The 23,633-nt window shown below is 36.4% G+C and overlaps 1 protein-coding gene across 3 annotated transcripts in view; it reads left to right on the forward strand.

Moving 5' to 3' along the window:
• Positions 1-23,633, forward strand: part of LOC306873403 (FERM and PDZ domain-containing protein 1-like) — a 37,242-nt gene that overhangs the window by 1,374 nt on the left and 12,235 nt on the right. Inside the window, exons 2-11 of one of the 3 annotated variants that reach the window (XM_079422667.1) lie at positions 6,110-6,510; positions 13,242-13,289; positions 13,501-13,638; positions 13,746-13,909; positions 15,688-15,790; positions 15,999-16,044; positions 16,996-17,100; positions 18,369-18,464; positions 18,742-18,867; positions 19,541-19,660. In XM_079422667.1, the coding sequence (XP_079278793.1) occupies positions 13,538-13,638; positions 13,746-13,909; positions 15,688-15,790; positions 15,999-16,044; positions 16,996-17,100; positions 18,369-18,464; positions 18,742-18,867; positions 19,541-19,660 (861 nt within the window). In that variant the 5' untranslated portion in view covers positions 6,110-6,510; positions 13,242-13,289; positions 13,501-13,537. The remainder of the gene's footprint in view (positions 1-6,109; positions 6,511-13,241; positions 13,290-13,500; positions 13,639-13,745; positions 13,910-15,687; positions 15,791-15,998; positions 16,045-16,995; positions 17,101-18,368; positions 18,465-18,741; positions 18,868-19,540; positions 19,661-23,633) is intronic. The other 2 variants (XM_079422666.1, XM_079422668.1) reach the window with 2 other exon arrangements.

Here is a 23,633-nt window from a genome sequence, read left to right on the forward strand (position 1 = left end):
AGGGCAAATGACATCTCCGATTACAGACACATAAATTCAGCACACACATTTGTACATGAAAAGAAATGTATGCATCTATCCAAAGAGTATTATTTCCTTAAATAATTGTGAAGAGGTAGAGGCTTAGTATTCATTGTGTCAATACTGATTTCATCCAAATATACTCTAGCGATCACTAGAATAGGGAAGATGTCTGCACAAATAGGCCTATGCATTGAACAAAACAACAAAAAATAAAGTTAAGAAGCTAAATTTCAGCTAAAGCTTTCATTCTTCCAACCCATATTGATTAAGTCAAACTAAAATGATAAATAATTAAGTCAAACTAAAATGTAAGATCATAAAGGAATCCTGAATTTAATCATGGTTTCACTTAAATATTAAGCAGTGCAACCATTTTTTTATATATATTGATAAAATAGATTGTTTCTTCAGCATCAAATCAGCATATTTTCTAAAGGATCATGTGACACTGAAGAAGGGCAGCTAAAAAATTCAGCTTTGCCATTACAATAATTAAATTAAAAAATATATTAAAACAGAAAACTGTTATTTTAAATTGTAATAATATTTCACAATATTACTGTATTTTTGATCAAATAAAATGTGCATGTATATCTATGTATGCAATACATACAGAAAGGTGACAAATTCACCTTTCTGTATGGAAAATCAGGAAAATCAGCATAAGATGTTGGGCCACCATGTTATGCCAGAACAGCTAAGTCTGAGGGGTGGAACACCATTCTTGCAAAAGATATTCCCTCATTTATAGTGTTTTGGTGATGGTGGTAGAGAGCACTGTCTAACACATCAGTCTAAAATCTCCAGTACATGTTCAGATGTGTTGAGATCTGGTGACTGTGAAGCCCCTAGAATATGATTTACATTCTTTACTCATCAAACCATTCAGTGACCTCTCGTGACCTTTGCATGAAGGTAATGTCATTCTGGAAATGACCACTTGCATCAGGATAGTAATGATTCCTGATAGGATAAAGGTGATCACTCCGAACAACAGAGCCAGTAGATCCTGTTAATTTTCTTCTAATTTGTCACCCATCTGTATATATGTGTGTGTGTGTGTGTGTGTGTGTGTTTATACTGTATATACATTTATATGACTCTAATGGACTTGCTATCAAAGTATGTAAATACATTAGTGTGTATCACTGTGTGCTATACGCATTTTATTATAGGCCAGGCTTAAAAGGTAACACTTTACTGTAACGGTTTATCCATTATGTATGCTCTGTCATTCCATCCACCAAGGGGTCCTTGACCTGCAAAAAGGTTGTAGACCCTTGACAGAGGGTTTAGTTAGCCCTTTATGCGGATGTCAATATTGTGATATGACTATCTGTCAAAGTCAATAAGTCTCTTTGAATATCAAATAATTTGACTACTTATGACAAGGCAATATTAGTTCAGGTTGTAAAATGTGTGATGAGACTACTCAAAACGTAATGATATTTATGATTTAATAATTCATGGTAATAATAAGTTTTACCTTAAAAAATGTATTTCAGGACTTTTCTGAAAATAATTATTAAGGCTTGTAAAATATGTTATTCATTTTTGTTTGATGGCTTGACCACATGTCATTTTTGTCATTATACTGAAACTTTTATTGAAAAACTATATGGAACCAGCATGAATACAAAGAAGGTACATGTTTTTAACTGGATTTATTGTTAACACTCTTAATTAACCATAATATAATTTACCCAAGTAATAAGTGCATTTATCAGATTGTTATCAGTGTATATTATTTATTGGTCAAATCTCATTAACAAAATTTATGTTACTTTAATCACAGTAAATCTCTGCAAATGCCTGCATTTAATTGATTCAAATGCAGTAAAAACAGTAATATTGTGCAATATTATTACAATTTAAAAAACCTTTTTCAGAAGCCATTACTCCAGTCTTTAGTGTCATATGATCCTTCAGAAATCATTTTAATTTGCAGATTTTGTGTCATTAACGATGGTTATTATCAATGTTGAAAACAGCTTTTACTGCTTAAAGCTGCAGTCTGTAGCTTTTTTTGGTTAAAACTGATCCGAAATTAATATTTGAGCAAGTACATAACCAGCCAGTGTTCAAAACTATCACCTTACTTTAGCCGATTCACAACAGTTAGCTTATAATAATATTTTCTAATTTGAGTGGTACGGGTAGGTTTTCGCAGGAAATTCGAGCATAGCACTGCGTCATTACGTCACGTCTGTAAACATAAAGAAGTTGAGGATCCTGCACATGACGGATCGTTTAGCCTTTTCTCATAGCAGCTAGAATAATTAAATGCATCATTTTGATGGATTGTAGTCCAGAAAGGATTATGTGTTTATGAAACACATATGAGTGAAATTAAATGATATTTCTGTTTTTCTGATTACAGATAGCCTTGGATTACACAATATTTGTATTTTAAAGAAAACCAGGTCGAAGAGAGCATAGTTTGCTTTTTGGGTTAAAAGAATTTCTAAATATGAAATTCCAATGGTATGACAGTTAGATATTAGACTGTACAAAAATTGAAATCTACACTGCCACACATACTCTTCAAAACATTAGATTGATCCGCGCTGGAGCCGTGCCGATGCACAACCCCACGCAAGCAAGATAATTCCGCAAAAACCTGCAATTCCAGGTTTTCAAACAGAGATGGCGACAAAGAAGCAAAATTTATGGACTGCAGCTTTAATATTTTGTGAAAACCATGATATCAGATTTCTTTGATGAACAGAAAATGTAATTTAATTTATTTATTAATAATATGCCTAGCCAATTTGACCATCAAGACGACACATAACTCAAACTCTTTATAGGAAGAAGAAATGATGAGGCGTTTCCTCCTTTTTTACGCCACACCTCTCTCCTCATGCATGACTCCCAGAACAAATCATGCAGTCCACACGCAATCATAACGTCTCCAGGTCTTTTTCCTTTGTCTTTATTTAGCATCTCTTTCTTCAACCTCACCATCTTCCCAGCTATCTCATTCTTTTCCCTTCCTTCTATGCATCTTTTTCTCATGTTCTCAACCCCTCTTCGATTCACCCTTTATCTACAACCTCCCGATCTCCATTCAGCTACCTCTGAAGATATGCTGCGCTCAGATCATACTGCTCTGCCACTCTTTCACTGTCTTTCTGTTTTGTTGTGCTTGTGTGTGTGAGTGGTGAGGCAGCATTATCTAGATGCATTATTAAAGCCTGTGCACTCTGTGGTTCTCTCTCTCTCTTGCACTCAGTAAGTCTGAAAGAAGAGTTTAAGGGCAATGATAGGATTACCAAAGCGTTTAAGGAGAGCTTGAAGGATGCATACAGTGCTGGGAAATTCATAAATATACATCTGTTCATATAGCAAACAAACCAATCAAAAGCTACCATTCTAGAGCGTTATCAATTTTACATGAGGGAAAAAAAAAAACTTTTTCATTCATTCATTGTTTACTCATTGTGTACAAATGTACTCTCATTGTTCAATGTCTCTTTTTCTACAGAGCTTTTGTTTTGCCTTTTTTCAATCTTTCATTTGACTAAATGAGAAAGACACATAAGTAACAGAAATGAAATAATGGCACTAAAAGATTCTGAGGGAAAATAGCACTGAGGGAAGGATAAACTATGGAAAGCAGAGAACAAGTGAGTGAGAGGGAAAAAGAGAGCTGTGTTCTCTGTTTTTGCCCTAGATACATTAATTATTCAACAACTAGGAGCTGAAAATGTTCAGGGGGGACTCCGACAAGCCTGATGGTTCTGTCTTTCTTTCTCTCTCTTAATATCCACCTCAGACTTCCATTGTCACTTTATCAGTGTTGAGGAAGCTACTTTGTAACTGCTTCTTTATAAGCTTCCCATACCTCAAAATAGTTATATTACAGTTAAACTACATTTTTGAAAAAGCATAACACCTCAAGCTATTCAAGAGTGGACAAGATATAAGATTATGTAATTTAATTCTACAAGCAGAATAAATAATTTTACACTATGGGAATCATATATAAACATATAGAAATATTTGTAAACAGAAATATTTTTAAAACATTTTACTCACATAAAAAACAGTGATGAACAACATTGTTTTAACTAAATATGTAGCTACATAATATACATAAAATGCTGCAAATGAATTGCAAACGCACAGATTTAAATTAAAGAGAGATTCATTTTAGTGAATCAGTTTGTTTGGTTGGTTACATTTACATTAATGTATTTGGCAGACACTGTACACATCATTGTAGTGGAAGATCATTGGAAAAGCACTATTGTCGCTCAAACAGACCAATGTCAAGGTCATGGGAATGATTCCCAGGGAGTACATGAACTAAAATAAATATGTACTTTGAATGCAATGTAAATTAGCTCAAATGTGATGCAAAGTTAGTGTTACATAGCGGGCACACTGAATTGTATGGTTTGATGAAGGTAGTCAAGATATTTCTTGCTGTGTGACACGGGAAGAGGCATGAGGCAGTTTTTAGTGGTTACAAACAAGCTGAGTACGCAATAATAACGTACTGAGTGTAAATTATAATTTTAATTCAAATTTATTATTGGGACAATAAAGCCCTCCCTACACCTACCCTAACCCTACCCGATACTTTATTTTCAACTTTTTGATTATTTCCTTAATTTTTATTGAAAATAAATGCCTTTTCTGATGCGATATGAGATTTGAAAAGGGAGAAAAAAATGTTTGGCAAAAGGTGGGCTCGAACTCGGGTCGATCGCGTCAAAAAGCATGCGCCTTACCATCTACGCCACTGAAATTGATGTTGAACGAACTACTTTTTTTATTGTTGACTAACGCAGTCACACGTTAGTGGGCGGAGTTAGTGTAAATAGCCTTTGCCAACAAGATGGGCTATTTGCACTTAGTGTAAATAGACACTCCGTTAATTTTATTGGTACCTCTTCACCAGATCTAGAATAAGGCCTTTCTTGTCATCTCTAATTCCTTTTTAGCAATTGATTTTAAGTGATAATCTGCAAAGATGTATTTCTACCTGATCTAACCATGAATTTGTGAGTGAAATGCTATGGGAAATGTCTCATGTGCAACTGACCACAGAAACACAGATACCTCCCAACCCAAGGTATTTTTGTCACTCCACTCAAACGCCACTCCAGGTTTTCAATTTTCCACTCCTCATAAGGGCTAGGTGATATGCTATATTATGTGCAAAAAAGGGCTAAAATCTAAAAAAAAAAAAAGCTTTTTAAAGCAGAGGTTAAATTCACTAAACTAAAAAAAAACAAAAAAAAAATGCACAGACTAATTGTATTAGGTTATTTTTATTACCCCCATTACACTCACTTTATAGTTAGTGCTATCATAAAAATACACTTACTTGTAGGTTAAAACGTCTGCATTATCCAACAACAAATATTTTAGCAAAATGTCTATTTTAGTCAGAATTATTGCACTCTAATTCAATTGCGCTCCGTCTGTTTGGCGGAGAATCGCATGCAGAAGGCTCATGCACTCCTGACAGCAAAAATGGAAATATTTACTTTCTAATATTTACAGATGGAGAATATACTTGTGAAATACACTGAGGAAAACACCACATCTGAAATGCATTAAGAAGCACAAATGCATGTCAGATATCTGTCAGATCATCACCACATCTGAAACTGAAATGCATTAAGAAGCAGAAATGCATGTCAGATATCTGTCAGATCATCTGACGGGCAACGGCTTTAAACTACACGTGTTAATGATATCTACTGTATTGTATCTACTTGTATTGCCTCATACCATATCGCTTAGGCTATATAGAATATATTGTACAACTTGATTTACCGTCCAGCCCTACTCCGCATTCAGGGATGAGAGAAAACCTGCTCTGAGCAATCAAAAACACAGATAAAAGCACTCAACACACAGATAAATTTATGTGTAGCAGTGTTACCAGCTCATTTATAAATTGTTAATTATCTTCAAGTTAAGAAGGCAGTGAGAATGATGCAACATGGCTGTACTGCTGCGACTCAGCTTATGTGGTCAGTCACGCGAGAGTCGCATCTCATAGTGAGATAAGGAATGAATGTTTAAAAAAAAACATCAGATACCATTATATGTGTCACTTTGACAGAGCTGAAGACACCTTGGAGCTCCCATCATGGCAGCAAGCAAGAGTCCATGTCTGATGCAGAGGACCACTGGATCAAGAAGAAAACAAAGTGCCTGCATGCTCTGGAAGTCATTATTGATGAAACAAGACTTCTGAATCGTTCTCTTTGCTTGCCTGCAAAAGGTCCAAAATATAAATGCAGTGCAAATGGATAGGACAAAAAATTCAAAATTCCTCACACTGCATATAGTTTTTTTGAGCTAGCCAATGAAATCAATCAATTTAATGTTAGCTGTTGAACTAACTGACTGAGGCATCGGAATGATGAGTAGACTCAAATGATCAAAGCAATGCTGTGAAGAATTGGTGATGCAGTCTGAGGAAAAGTTCCTCCTCAATGGGGAAATATATCTGACTCTAAGGTAAGTGTGGAGTGTGTATACGTGTTTTTGTGTACTGGTCTGTTCGTAGTGTTGTGTGTACATGTGTGTAAATGGCTCAGTGATCAGCTCAGTGCGTGACGCAATAACTCTGTCCCAGCCTTTACAAATCTAATCCAATTAGAATATTGACAGTAACCTTAGGGTCGTCTGTCTGTAACATTGTGTGCATGTACTCTATAAAAAAAAAAAGTCAATGAAAACATGGTCCAGTGTGCTAATTGAGGGAATTTTCAGTATTATTTTTTTTCTCCCAGATTTTAACTCATCCTGGCATGACATTACCAGTACCTTTTCCATTTCTGTCAACTTCTTAGGCTACTTACATTGGAATGTAACATCTACACTACAGGCTTAGTAACTACTAGCTAGTTTGTAACTAACTCTGTAATTGCACCATTTGTTCTTAAGGCAAAACGTAGCTAGTAGGTTGTAAGCGTTCCATTAAAGTAATGCGTGGTCGCAAAACATTTACCCTCAATGATCAAAAAGCAGTTGTGTTGAAATGCAGTGAATTTTGGTTTATCTTACCTTCATCTTGAAATTATTTTGCCTGATGTAACTAATTGTAGAAATATGTTACTATTGCAATACGATACTATTTAATTATGAATAACATAATAGGTAAAATAGGCATAATTATATTTAAAAACACCATTCAGAAACTGTACATTAAACTAATAAAGATACATAAATACTGATACAAAAAAAGATATGACATTTATTTATTATGATTGATTTTATTTGACTTACACATCATGGACCGATGCACACAGAGGTGTGTTGTTTAGATCGGGATCATGTTGAAGATCTGCTAACAAAGTATTTACTATAATTTTTACTAGTTGTAATGTACACACAACTGATTCAACCAGCCCTTTATTTTAGTTTATTTATTTATTTACAGTGGCATTAGCAAAGTGTGTGAGTGATGTTTGTGAGACAGACATGCTGTGATACACCTGATGTGTGTAACTGTGTTTGACACTTTTAGCCTGTTGAAAGATCTATTGCTTGCTGGGATATAACTGAGAAACTAAGTGTGTTTTTAAGCTATTTAGCATTGTTCAGTGCTAATGTAACATAGTAAGCACAGTCTGTCCTGACTGGTCCACTACCCATAATCCTCCCATGTGAATGTGAATGAATTGCAGACAATTCTTACGTTAATTAGTTCAAGCTAGCCATTAGCGTTAGCTGGCCATGCTAATGATAGAATACAGCCATTATCTCTCAGAGAGAGAGCATGAGCAGACCATTTTTATGAGGGAACATGGGCGTGAGGGGGGAATTAAACCCCACTCTACAGGCCCCTAATCTAATATAGAGCGAAAGAGAGAGAGAGAGAGAGTCAGAGAGAGAGCAGTAAACTGAAATGTTTCATTGTGAAATTCATTGAATATGGACCCCTATTCCAATGCTACAACTCAGATTTAATTTCTGGATCAATTTTAGTAATCTAGCAGTTCACAGACTCCTAACTGTAATTGAATCTCTCTATCTTTAGTATATAAAATCATCTTAACCTGTTACCCTGCGCCCCTATTTTTGAGCATTTTGTAAAAAACGATATAACCAAATAAAAATGTCTGTAGCTCTTGAACCCTAAGGTCTATATTTAAAAATCTGGTGTTGTTTGAAACTAGACACTTGATCCTTTGTTACTCTAGAGTCATAATAACTCAAAATTAGTATAGCAATAGAGTAAAACAAGGTAAAATATACATGAAATTGACTCGCGATATGTTTTAATGAAGCTCACTAAGGGAAAAATGGATGAGACTTTCATGCCAAAGGCCTGAAAACACCATAAAGATAAAGCTGAACATCTGACCATGTTTTGATTCAAATTTGAGGATGATACTCCCAAAAATGTAGTTTCTGTAAGCTTTTATTTAAAAAAAATCTAGGCGTCCTTTCAAAAAAGCCATTTGGAGACCCCAAATAGACACTTTGTAAACAAATGTCCAAATGAGTCAAAACTACATAATACATATATGTATATCAATTCAGAACTGCTCTGCCCACCAAAACACACAATAAAAAACTATTTCTGAACAGCATTTGTAGTGCTGACTCATTTAGTCATTTGGTTAGTCTACAAATGGCATTTTTGAAAAAAAACGCCTAAATATTTCCTGAAATAAAATATGAAATAATAAATTTTTTATAGGTAAAGACTTACAGAAAGTACATCTTTATGGTATTTCATTTCAAGAAAAGCTTTGGAAAAGTCATTTGGATATTTTATTTCAAGAAAAGTCTAGGAATCCTTTCAAAAATGCTATTTAGAGACTCCATAAGACACTGCATACTACATATGTATATCAATTCAGAACTGCTCTACCAATGAAACCACAAAAAAACACAAAACTATTTCAGAATTTGAACATAACTAAACAGTCTTTATTCTGAACAATTCCAATAATGAAAACAGTGAACCAAAACAGATTTGATCATTTTTGAACTAGTGAAAACACAAAACATGCAAAATACATTGTTTTTACAACATTTGTATTTTTTATTTATTTTATATGGTGAATATTATGAATATTACTATTTTACTAATATAGTAATAGATTACTATTACTAATATTACTAAATAATAATAAAAAAAACTATTTACAGTATTTACAGTGGAGGAAGACGCTCTAGCAGCCACTAAAATGGTTTTTTTTCTGACCATCTGGATTCACCAGACCTCTGAAAAGACAGGGAAGAGTGAGAGAAAAAGAGTGAGAAAGTGTGTAAGCAAAACAAATCAAACTTGCAACACTGTTTACATTTTGTACACACACACACACACGCGCGCACGCACACACACACAATAACCGGGACATACCCACAAACAAACACACCCACCCACCCACACGAACAAAACTCATGTAATCCCCTCATATTATCCCTCTCCGTTGTCATTTTTAGAATCTAAAACAGCTAACATGAAACAAAAGCTGCAAATACATGATAAAGACACATAAACATTCAAGAGGAGGGTGGAGACACTTACGTGCTAATGCTATCCACGCTTCCCAGCGATCTCAGCGCGTATTCGGCTACTAAATTAGCCATTTTTCTCCCCACGTCCTCCAAAACACCACCAAACGCCACAGAAACACTTCTCAAGTCGAAGATCCACGATGGAGAGATTCAGATGTGAGCTTTGGACAACATCTGTTCGCTGATAGCCAGTCTGTGTAGCGCTGCGACGCCATTATGTGTACGCTTCATGCGTAACCCGAGAGCGCACGAAAACACACGGACAATACGCCGAGCTATTCTCTAAACAATCTTACGTAAACTATTCAAACTGTCAATCACTTTAAACGTCCTTGTGGTTGGCTAACACTTCCATCCATCAAAACTGTGCTGGCGAGGCATTGGCTGGGTTCAAACACCCCTATTGTGATGTGTCCGGATTGACACCTCGCTGACCCATTCACGGACGCGCTTACTGTCCCGGGTTATAACAGCTCCTGCGATTGAAGGAGAGAGACGAGGGAGGGCTATTCTTACTCGGAAGAGACGATTCTGCTGGAAATAGATGGCGTTTCAAAGCTGGAATACGAATTATAATCGATATTTATTGGAAAATGGACGCTATCGATAACTATAACTCGAATCGCTTATGTAAACAAAGGAGGATCTATCGTGTTTTCCCCTATTTTTTCGTTGTTTTGGATTAAAAAGTGGATGCATTTTGAAGAGTGGACCCTTCTCTTGAAATGTATGCTGGTGTGTCTTGGAAAAGTCTGAGCTGACCAGCGCTATTGGCGATCAAACGTGAGTACTGCGGTTCGCTTTGTTCATTTTAAATGGCCGGTCTTTCAGCATTTCTGTTAACCCTTTCCTCTCTGGTGTATTGATTTCAAAAACAAGCTCACATCGTTAATCTTGAGTGTTTTAGCTTTCAAATGATATATAGTTAATGATAATTGATTGAATATTGTTCTAAAACAAAGGTAATAAAAAGTCCGACCACGCCCGACCACGCCCTTCCGGCCCGCCCGCGGGCCGATGCGGGTTAACAGGTTAAGGTCTTCCGCTGGCCCCTGTTTTTGCTGTGAAAGGAGGCCATATGTAGGTTACATTAGATCCCTATTGATCAAGACAGCACTGAAACATATATCATGAATAAAATATATTAAATAATGCTGAAAAAGTAATGAGATTTGTATAGGGAAACCTCAACATTATTTGGTGCTTAATCCTCTTGAAGATGGAAGGGTGAGAGAGGGGAGGTGGTATCTTTAAGTAACTTAGCTTCAAAGAGAGATTTAAAGAAAGGGATCTATGGATGGTTACCTGCCACACCTTTGTATTTAAAAATTAAATAGAAGGGTGTTTTTAGTGAACAATGTGGTTAGGCAGAATAGCTGCTAATACATTATTATTTATTATTAAAATGATTAATATTTAATCAGGCAACAATAATGCAATAACCGGAATAGATGAGAATAGAAACTGATTTGTAGCAGAAGAGTGGAAAAAAGGCAGGTGCATCATGGTCAAGAGGTGTTTTTCCTTATTCATAATGCAAATTGCCTGAGGCACAAACTGTTCTGGAAACTCTTCAGAGAGCATATTGTTGTTTTTGCTATTGGGATGCTCCTTTTTTGCATTAATTGCTTAGGGGAAGTGTTATGGTTCGAAATTGTGGTTTAGTTATTTAAAAAACGTGAAGAAAAATTCTAAAGTATGTCAGAAGTATATCAGAATCAGAACAATTATTACATTTCCTAGTGTTGCCATCTAATCAGCCGTGTTAATTTCTGACAGTGAATGTTAAAGCTGCAACGTGTTTTTGTAAGTGTGATGCTCCACCATGGTGCTAAAAAAAATCCAGTTGAGCTTCATTTAAATCTATTGTTCACTGTACAATTAGATAAACAAAAGTGTAACCTTATTAATCTAATCAAGTGAAAATTAGCACTTGACGCTAGTGAAAACTGCCCCCGAATTATGTAATCAAGTGCTTGAGTGCTTGGGACTATGCACTATTAAACCAGTATGTATACATTTTGCAATAGACTTAAAAAAAGAGTATTTTGTTTAGTTTATTTATTTACAGGGGCAATGCACATTAATAAACATAAATGTAAACGTGCCAGAATTAGCCCAAAAGGCTATTTTTCATCTGTAGACCCTTGACAGAATGTTAAAAGGTCACCCTAAAAACAGAGACAGAGCATCACACATATACACATCATATGGAGAGAAAAGAGGAAAAAAAATAGACAAACAGAGAAATCACTACTAAAATACAAAATATACGTGAAGTATCAAAAACAAAGTAAACATGAGAAAAAGGAAAGAGAAAGAGAAAGATGGCAACAGAAGAGAGCAACTTAGCCAAGAGCAATTAGTACAAAGAAGTCTATTGTCAAGAATACAATACTAATGTTGACAGTGCTGAGTTGTCAGTAACCATTTTTTAAGATGAAACTGAAAATATTTGAGTAATTATTTGTAGTCATTAAGTATAATAAAATGTATCTATAGTATAGTGTCATTTTAGATTCAGTTGCATAATTATTGGGGTGGTATATAGTATTGTAACTTTCTATTTTACAATATATTTTTGCTGCAAATTATGGTTGTATTGCTGGTTTAGCTCAACCCTTTATTGAAGTGTTTTTTTAATTTTTTTAAAGGATCAGAAAAATATTTATAACCATGGCTAGTGAAAATGTAGGCGGTCACTATTGTGCAAGTCAAAATTGCTGGGCAAGTGTTGCACAGTCTAACGACTTTGATGTGGTTTATGCAGTATTGATAACAGTGTTGACAGCAGTAAAATAAATGGAAAGCGAGATCCAAATCCTGTGAAATCTGAGAACATAATGTGACCATGAGTCATGATCTCCCGGGATCTCTTCCTCTTTTTTGTCGCAGAATATTATTTATCTCTTTGTCTTTGTTGGTCCCTCTCTCTTTTGACCATGAGGCTCCAGATTGTCTCTCACATTCCCTAGTGGGACATACTTGATATAGAAGCACAATAAACTTCAACCCTTCAATAAAAGCAATTCTGCAACAACACCACAATATGCAGAACCTACGATATAAAGGCAGGCCATGTTTCATGCCACTATAGGAAGAGAGGGTGAACATTATCAGTTTATTGCTGTACAGACCATTTTGCTTGCCACAAATTATGAATGCATGCTCAACCTGAAAGGCACTATAAACAGCATGAGTACGTTTAGAGCATTATATAACTTCACAGGAAGTGAACAGAGAAATTGAGCACCATCTACACAAAATATGGCTCAGACATTTGGTAACACTTTAGTATAGGGACTAATTCTCACTATTAACTAGCTGCTTATTAGCATGCCTATTATTAACATATTGGCTGTTTATTAGTACATATAAAGCACATATTCTGCATGACCAGATTCTACATCCCTAATCCTACCCAATACCTAAATTTAACAACTACTTTACTAACTAGCAAATTAGGAGTTTAATGAGGCAAAAGTCTTAGTTAACGGTTTGTTAATAGTGAAAATTGGACCTTAAAATAGACATTTTTATTAATGGTTACATGGCATGCAGGTCAACAAATATTTAGTCTTTTATACGTGTTTTATTTTGAATAGTTTCATTTTTAAATTATTTATTTTAACAATATAAAAACAATATAATAATATAGAAATATGTATGTATTACATGTATAAAGTAATTTAAATTAGATGTATTTACTCTAGACTCTGGAGACATCTATTGCAGATTGAAGGAAAATGGAACGCAAACAGGTCAGACTTTGATTGGCTGGATTGAATATATGTTGTGTCTGATTGGCTAATGAGGACATACTAAAAATGTATATGTGCAACAGAAACTCAGAAAAGTTTTAAAACATCCAAAATTGTGTAACGATTTGCATATTTACATACTGTATTCTTAGTCAGATATTAGTGATTTGTTTAATTATCATTGATTTTTTTTTTTCTTTGCAATAAATAGTGGCCCAATGGTGACCTTTCACCCTGTGCATAGCTAAATGGAGGAGCGGGATCGCAGTCGCTCACCGTCTCGCAGGACCAGCAGAGTAGAGCAGGTGGTGGGACGCTGGCTTCGCCGCTCCAGAGAGTCCATCAGCCGGTATTATTTTTCAATCTGAGAATGATTGTGTGAACATGTATCTTTGCTTTTTTTCTTTTTTTGCTTTTGTGTTTGAAAAGCATCACTCTCTCTCTGTCTGTACATAGAGAGCGTGTGCTAGAAGATGGGCAGGTTGCCGACAATGGCTCCCAAGAGCAGAGGAGCTGTCCAATTAGAGTCACTGTTAAAATCCCACTTGACCCCACCCTTAATTCCCATGGCTTTACTGTCTCAACACACACTCCACTCCAGGTGCTGGATGTGACAGAAGGTACATTACACACACAATCATCACTAAAACATTTATCAGCTCAAATGGATTCAACGCTGAAAAAAAAATGGTGTAGGGACAATTTTCACTCCAAAATTTTGTAGAATTACACAAAAATCAAGTAGACTGAATTGAATTGAACTGAAATTGTTTTCTTGTAAAACCTGCTCTAATAATTTTTAAATCTTTCAATAATCAACTTTGAAAAAAAATGTTTACAGTATGGTAAGGTTTTTTCACAGTCAATTGTTAATTATGTATCATAAGAATTATATTATTTATTTTGGATTTTAAAGTTTGCACTGCTCTGAGCCTTCTTGGCATCCTTTTCTTTTCATGGAATGAAAGCACTGAAGTTAAGTACTAGATTTTAGATGGCCTTGATTCCCTTCAGAGTTTATCTGTGGCACTTCCAAATTAGCTTCTAGCAGTTGCTATGAACTAACATGTACAGGGGTAACAGGCAGGGGAACATTGACCATACAATTCAGAAAGGAGATCTTTTTGGGGAATTTTAGAGTTTAAATCCATTAGACATTATTTTGTAATAATCCCACCGTTGGAATCTCTAGATTATCTTGATGGTAGGAAAATGCCCATTCTACGAACTTCTTGAATATGTCATCGTAATATGAAGGGAATGTCAAGGTAGCACTCTAAACGGTCTGAAACTGTGGAGAGAAAGCCATGCTGAGATTGTTACATTTTGAAGTTAAATTTTGATTATACAGCATACAAGCCCTTCATGAAAATCAATAGAACAGCTATAAAGCATTAGCTACAAAACAAGCATCCATTACTGCAAAAAAGGATACTGAGGTAATATATTTATTGTTCAAATAAAGTTGAGTCAAATCACATTACATTTGCAAAAAGTATCATATTAAAGGAACGGTTACAAAAATTACCCTCTTTTTATTTTCACTATAAAAATCATTTGTGGTGCTTTCTGCAGATGAATCTAATAGTGCATATTTATATGATATATCCATTATATAGTATATTAAAAGAGTTTGTAACATTTTGCAGTAATGTTTAATTTGTTAACATTAGTTTAAACATATTTGTTAACATGAATTAACAGTGAACAATACTTCATTGTTAGTTCATGTAAGTATATTAATCTTAGATAATGGTAATGCCAACATTTACTAATACATTTTTAAGAGCAAAATATGTATCTGTAAATGGTAGTTAATTCACTGTGAAATAACATTAATTTTCATTAAATAACATTAACACAAGTTAATAAATGCTGTATTGTAAATATTATATTGTTCATTGTTAGTTCATGTTAATAAATCAATAATGTTAAAGGGATAATTCACCCAAAAATGAACATTCTGTCATTAATTACGCACCTTCATGAGACCTTACTGTAAAATGTTAAAGCTTTTATCTTTAATAGGGCAAAGAAATCTGATTCAGTTATTAAGACATTTTTAAATGTTCACGGAACATAAGTTTGATAATTGAAATGTGACCCATCAGCTATTTGCATGTATAGTCTGCATGTACAGCAAAATGTTGGCTGACTTGCTTGGCACGTGGAGTTGTGTCTACAGGAAACCCTACTCTTGGAATGGCTGAAGCCATCTGGTTACCCCACAGCCAAATAACTAGTAACACAGCCAGTAACTAGGACAACATAAATACTCTTTCTCAAACATTCCTATAAAACATGATAACCCTGACAAATGACAGAGGTAATTGAATTCTAAATCTTTTTCCAATGATTGACAGCTACAATATCATAGTATCTTTGTCTGTTTTTATAGGTGGCCCTGCTGATGGAAAGCTTGTCCCTGGTGACCAACTTTTCAAAATCAACAATGTTGCCATTGATGATCTATCTACAGAGCAGGCTGCTGACATCATCAGGTAAGTAGCAGGTGTAAGTCTTTATGTGAAACTACAAAATTAGCTGGCTGCCCAGATGTCCAGTTTTACCTAATATTTTAGTTATTTTTCATGTGGCCACATTTTATAATAAATTTGTATCTTCAGAACATGGGGAAATGGGACATCTAGCAGCTCGAACTGTATCTGTACCACTAATTCTGCCATACTCTTTTCAACTTATTTACAGAGAATGCCAGAACACCATAGTACTGACTGTCCTGAGAAATACTGTGGTAAGTGTACTTGCACACAGTTTGAGACTCACTCGCTTCCTCCCTCCCTCTCTCTCTCTCTCTCTCTCTCTCTCTCTCTCTCTCACTCTCTCACACACACACACACACACACACACAGTTATGTCTGAATGAGGCATGGCAGGAGGATGTGGTGTTGTGCTGCATTATAGCAGCAGGCAGAAATGATGACCAAAAGTTTTTTATTATAATCAGTCCCAAAGGAAATCTGTGCCCACAGAGTTCAGCAGAAAGCTCACTACATTTCTGCAGAATTTGAAGTGCCTGGTAAAGTGCACAGCTCTCATCTCTTATTTGTTCATTTATTACCTATTTTGTCTAATTTGATTATGCTTTCAGCTTTCAATAAGCCTATTAAACACATTTTATCATATATACATCTATTCAGCAGAATTCTGTAGATAAATACATCTATTATATACATCTATTCAGCAGAATTTCCCTGTTCATAAGCAAAGCATACAAATAACAAAAATGCATGTACAAGATTTCAATCTGGGGTCTGGAGAAAAAAAAAAAGAAAAATCACAAAATGTATTTTAATAGTGAGAAATAAAAAAAAAATTCATACAGTTGTAGTATTTTTTTCTCACCACTGAAAGGCACAATGATATTACCATGTGGTAAAGATTTGAATATGGTAATCATTCAGGACCATGATAACATCCCAATAAACTATCTGATATCTGATAACATTCCTGTAGCATGGTATTTTTGTAAGGGTCTTAAAGAGGAAATAGAGACAGTTTGGTCTCAAGAAGTTTGGACATCTCCCTGTTTACTTTTATCTCAGTGACAGGTATGTCACAGTCAATGCAGAGACATTTTTCCATGCCAATGCAATTCTGCAATGAATGTTTGTTGAAATAATATGTCATTGACATATGATACATGTCCATAATTGTGCCGTTTGTCATTATGGATGTGCTATAGGGGCCAAAGTCATCCTTTATAACGCCAGAGAAGAGAGCCAAGCTGAAGTCAAACCCAGTTAAAGTGAGGTTTGCAGAGGAGGTGGTGGTCAATGGTCACTCACAGGTTTGACAAATTCTGTTCATTCATGCTGTTAATAATGGAGTATTCACATGTGCTTATTAACAAAAAGAAGATAAAGAGAGTGAGTGATAAAGAAAATGAAAGCAAGAATATGAACAAAAGATGCAGAACAATAGAGAGGCATTGATAGGGAAAGTATTTGGCAGTCTACCCAGTCTTGGGCAAAACCTCAGTAAATAATTTATCAGTAATTTATTAATTATTCAATTAACCATTAATCATAATCTTTGTATAGCTGAGCTGGTATGGTGTATAGTATAGCTGCAATTTATATAGGTAGTGGGATTTATCATAATTAATATTTATGATAGAGTACCTTAAAGAAATAGTCCACCTAAAAACGTTTTTGAGTGTTTCTTCAGGTGGATTGACATGAGGATGTTCATTTTCATAAACCCGAGATGTTTTTAATTAACTTCTAATTAAACAAGCCCATTATCAAGCACAGCACAAGACTAAGGCAGTGATAAAACGGTTTATCTTTTATGCATGCAGCTTTTAGAGGGCTTAATCTTTTTTTAATATGATAATAATACTGATAAATTTGGCTTGCTAGAAATGTTTTAACACTGTGTTGAAACAGGCAGTTGTTTTATAATATAGCATATTCACTACCGTTACTATTATGTATTTTACATATATTAATATATTTTAAAAAAAATATGTCTATTGGCCTTGGATCCTACAGTCAAACCAAAAATTATTCAGACACCAGATATAATTTTTTATATTTTTTTTTACTAGTGCGTGCAGGACACAATAGTTAATTTATGTAAGTGAGGAAAGCAAAATAAAGTAAACTGTGACATATTATACCCAAACATTCTTCATACAGTGGACTACCAGTAAAACTGATCAAAATTTGGGACCAAAAATTAAGTGTTTTTTCTTTAATTGCTAATGCAATCTTTTTACACCACAGACTGAACAAAATTAAGCATTGCTTGGTAATTGGTTGACCTAAATTGCTATTATCTAATTGTGTACTTAAATTTAAAAGCTGACAGCTATTCAACCTAATTCATTTGTGAGACAATTGAATTGAAATTTGTGAGATAATTCATTTGTGGCATTTGTGCCAGAAGGATGGCATTATCAAGATTAATTTGTTCTGACAGTTTAACTCTGAGTTCTTGTCATATTTTATTACCATTTTCTAAATTATAGTGAATAAACTGTGACAATGTGAGAAATGTTGAAGGTGTCTGAATACATTTTGGTTTGACTGTATATTGACCTCTGACCTCCAGGGTAACTCTCTGCTGTTCCTGCCCAATGTTCTGAAAGTCTATTTGGAAAATGGCCAAACGAAGGCTTTCAAGTTTGAATCTAAAACCACTGTTAAGGTACTGTAGATATATTCACTAAAGCCTGATGTGTTTATTTGTCAGTCAGCGTTAATTATATTGCCTATTTTATGATTGTCATCCAAAATTAAATAAGCAAAAAGTACATGATCATGGTAATTATTTAGTGCCATTATCATTTAATACCATGACTGTACCATGGCACAATCATCACATTGCCCTAAAAGGGAGGTCTTCTTAGCTTTAACCTGTGTTGTGCATTAATGTCCTCTATATATTTTCACATGCTTCATGTATCCTCTTATGTAATCACCAGGACATAGTAATGACTCTGAAGGAGAAACTCTCAATCACCCGTATTGAACACTTCTCTCTGGTGCTGGAACAACAGTACAGCATCAGCAAACTATATCTACTGCACGAAGAAGAGATTATTCAAAAGGTACACACACAAACACAGTAAAGGTCCACATGAAAATGCACACAATCTATCAATTATTCATCCTCATGTTGTTCCAAACCTGTGGGACTTCCTCTGTTCTATGGAACAAAAAAAAAACAAAGAATATCCTGGCCACTCACCACCACTTTTAATAATAAAAGTGAATAAGTATGTGGGCTGTCAAAAACTAAAGTCATAAAAACAGTCCAAAAGATGTTTAGTGAGTGTGAATTTCTTACATGAAGCTGTCACATGATTCATGACACATGACTGTGCTGCTTTGACATTTAATTTCCTCATTCACTTTCCTTACATTGAAAAGAGTATATTCTTTAGGTGACACTTTATATTAAGGTCCAATTTTCACTATTAACTAGCATGCATATTATTAGCATATTGACTGTTGATTACTACTTATAAAGCACATATTAATGCCTTATACTGCTCCCTTAATCTTACCCCTTACCTAAACTTAACTACTTTACTAACTATTAATAAGCAGAACATTAAGAGTTTACTGTGGCAAAAGTCATAGTTAATAGTTAGTTAATAGTGAGAAATAGACCTTAAAATAAAGTGTGACCAAGGCTACTTCTTTCTACACTCATCTGTAATTCTTAAATGGCCAATATACAGTAAATATATATAATAATTCTCTGTATGCGTGTGACAGGTGGTTGAAAAGAAGGAGACTCACGACTACAGGTGTCTGTTCCGTGTCTGCTTTCTACTTAGAGACTTTAAGAGCATGCTCAAAGAAGATCCTGTGGCCTTTGAGTATCTATACTTACAGGTGTGTGCTTGTACATGGTTGTATATACAGAACAGTTACCTAAAAATTTGCTAAAAATGTAGGACATCTCAGGACATCCAAGATGTTGATAAGTATGTTTCTTCATCAGAACAGATTTTGATAAATTTACAGTAGCAAAGTAAAGGAGTTCAAACAGCTGATCACAATAATCCACACAACTCCATCAAATAGTCCATCAATTAAAAAATCAGCATGTTTCTAATAAACAAATCCTTCATTAAGATGTTTTTAACATCAAACCATTGCTTTTGGCTAAAATCAGTCTTCTGTCCATAATACTGCTTTCTGCAAATAACAGCATTTGTAAATCATAAAATGGAACACTTTGCTTTGCACTGGGAAAAATAGACCAAATATGCAACATCTCATAGACTTGATTTTATCCTATATTTAAATTTCTGATGTAAAGAAAGATCACTCCTATATGTACATAGTTTTTTCTTTCTTGCCCTTTTTTTGTTGTTGTTGTTTTTGTTTTCCTTCATAATATGTACACAACATGTAACGTGAATGTATATAAGGGTGTGAATGTTATAATTATCGTAAGTAGAGAATTTTAACATGTTATTTGCATGATAGGTTTTACATAATACTCATTATTAATCTAAAGGGGATGGTATGGGGGGATGGTGGTTTTACTGAGGGGATGCTTTATTAAATAAAAATACTGCTTTCTGCAATGAAAAAGTCATCTAGTCTGAATCAGGTGAGAAATATGTGAAGGGCAAGTACCTTTTACAAGCGAAAACAGTCCCAAAAAGATCTATAAAATATGATAGTGGATTTTGATGTGTGAGGGCAACAGGGGGTGGACTTTTTGCTGGAGGAAGTGTTATTATAGATTATGGAAACTATCTTAATGATGGATTTGCTCCTTACAAACATTCAGCTTTTCTTTTCACAAAACGCTAATTGATGGACTGAAGTTGTGTGGGTTACAACTCTCATTGGGTGAGCAAGCAATATTATCTGTATGCATTATCGGAGGCCGCACTTTCAGGCCCGCAGTTGTAGGACTGCATTTCTAGGACCCTAGTTTTTTGTGACAGCGCCACCTACTGAGTCGGAGAACCGCAGTCCCAGGAACGCATTTCCAGGACCCTAGTTTTGGAGGACCGAAAAAGTGCCATCAAGGGAGTATTTCCACCCAGTTTTAACTACATTAGAGTTTTAGAGTTTTTTTTAAGTTTTATTACACCCAAATACTACTTTCTTTATTGCAATTAAACCTGGTTCCTAGGAATATTGAGTAATTATTGGGTCTAAGTAGCATAATATAATAACTCAAGTAAAATAAACAAGGAATCATGGTATAGTCTTTTCAGTCACTAGATCAACCACATTTTCAAGTACAGAGGGAAGACACAAGGATGACTCTGGTGGTAGATTTAAGATTGTGTATATTTTATAAAATAATATATTACAACAGTTGAACTTGAACACACACAAAAACAAATTTGTTCATGACGTGAACCACATAGAAAGAACTTCATGGACAACGTCTTCACTGACTCCTAAGAGAGAAAGAGACAGAAGTGAATGAAATAAGGAACCTTTTGTTGAACATGTTTTACTCTCTAATTTTAAATTTCATATTTAAAAGATCTTAGTTACCACAGAGCGCACATACGATACAAAAATAATTATATCAATCTCCATACCAATTAATGTTCATAATAATATTATTGCATACTGTTCAAAGATTTGGAAAAAAAAATATTTTGATGTTGTGGGAACAAAGGTTCTTGAAACATTAATGGCAATAAAGCCCATCTGAACTGAGAAAAAAAGTAATAGAGAGAGATGCAAGAAATCTGAATAGAAATAGCATATTATTGACATGACTTTTCCTGACCTTTAAATGTTTAAAGCACACATTGTGATGTATGCAGCAGCACTACCTACCACCTGGATGATCTCCCCTCTTTTCTCAATTGTTTCTCTATCACCCTATTAAATTCTTCCACTTCACTGAAATAGTAAATGGAGAACATAATCACTGCTAGGTTAACAGGAATACTGTTAACGCTTAAAAAAGGATAGATTGGACATTGTGTAAAAACTATTCCATTTTCTACTCTTAACTGTGATGATAATCAAGACCAGAAAGGAAGGCCTGCTCAGCATCCTGCAGAGGCCAATTCTGAAGCCCAGCCAGGCCATATATGATGGCCTATCAAAAGAAAATTGTTAATTAAAATATAGCATGAGGTATAATATACAGTAGGGTTCGAAAGGGCAGAAACATGCACAATACATTACATTATTATGCACTTCATATAGAGTACAGTACACAGTAAATGACACAAACACGTGGTATTTTAACAGTCAATTATTATGATGACCTCTCTGTTATGTCTGACTATTAAAATGTCATATGTCTAAACCAACATTATAAAACCATGTCAAAATGAAGAGACGTACTCATAACATGTAGTGTGGGGTAACGTTAAACAGGCTGACTGTGAGCACGTGACAGTTAAAACATTACGATTATTTTAACTTAATTAAAATGGAAAAACAATGAGTAATTAACAAGCTTTCACAACGAACGTGCTTGTCAGAGCCCAGTCTGGAGCAGGGAAGCGCGGAGGCGAGGAACTTCACAAACTTCAGAACTTTATTGATAACACTGGTATCACAGGAGACGACGAGTCGAGATGACGATAATACCGGACACAGGGGCAGGGAAACACAGGGCTTAAGAACACAAGGAAATCACAGAGGAAGAACAGAAACAGGTGCGGAGAAATTAAACAGGGCTAGGGACTAATTAACTACTGATGGAGGCCATGGCGGATCCGGGGATTCAGGAGGCCATGGTGGATCCGGGGATTCGGGAGGCCATGGGGGATCCGGGGATTCAGGAGGCCATGGCGGGTCAGTAGACTCGGGAGGCCATGGCGGATCCGGGGATTCGGGAGGCCATGGGGGATCCGGGGATTCAGGAGGCCATGGCGGGACAGTGGACTCGGGAGGCCATGGCGGGACAGGGGACTTGGGAGGCCATGGCGGGACAGGGGACTCGGGAGGCCATGGCGGGTTAGGAGACTCGGGAGGCCATGGCGGGTCAGGAGACTCGGGAGGCCATGGCGGGTCAGGAGACTCGGGAGGCCATGGCGGGTCAGGAGACTCTGGAGGCCATGGCGGGTCAGGAGACTCGGGAGGCCATGGCGGGTCATAATATAGCCCCCCCTCCCAAAAAAAAAAAAAATTCTTGGGGAAGTTCCCCCCTGGGAGCCACTGAAGAAAGGGCTCTATGGGGAGCTCTGGGGGAGCGGGCTCTGTGGGGCGCTCTTGCAGCGCGGGCTCTGGGGGGCGCTCATGCAGCGTGGACTCTCGGGGGCGCTTGTGCAGCGCTGACTCTCAGGGGTGCTCTTGCAGCACGGAGCTGGACGGGACCAGCGGAGACGCAGGAGGGCACTTGCGAGGAGCCGGCACTGAAGGGCTCTTGCGAGGAGCCGGCACTGGAGGGCTCTTGCGAGGAGCCGGCACTGGAGGACACTTGCGAGGAGCCGGCACTGGGGGGTGCTCTTGAAGCGCAGACACTTGGGGCCGCTCTTGAAGCGCAGACACTTGGGGCCGCTCTTGAAGCGCAGACACTTGGGGCCGCTCTTGAAGCGCAGACACTTGGGGCCGCTCTTGAAGCGCAGACACTTGGGGCCGCTCTTGAAGCGCAGACACTTGGGGCCGCTCTTGAAGCGCAGACACTTGGGGCCGCTCTGGAAGCGCAGACACTTGGGGGCGCTCTGGAAGCGCAGACACTTGGGGGCGCTCTGGAAGCGCAGACACTTGGGGGCGCTCTTGAGGAGCTGAGCTGGACGGGACCAGCGGAGACGCAGGAGAGCTGGACGGCTCCAGCGGAGACGTAGGAGAGCTGGACGGGACCAGCGGAGACGTAGGAGAGCTGGACAGCCCCAGCGGAGACGCAGGAGAGCTGGACGGGACCAGC

Source organism: Barbus barbus, assembly GCF_936440315.1.
Source record: "Barbus barbus genome assembly, chromosome: 8".
Classification (NCBI taxonomy): Eukaryota; Metazoa; Chordata; class Actinopteri; order Cypriniformes; family Cyprinidae; genus Barbus; species Barbus barbus.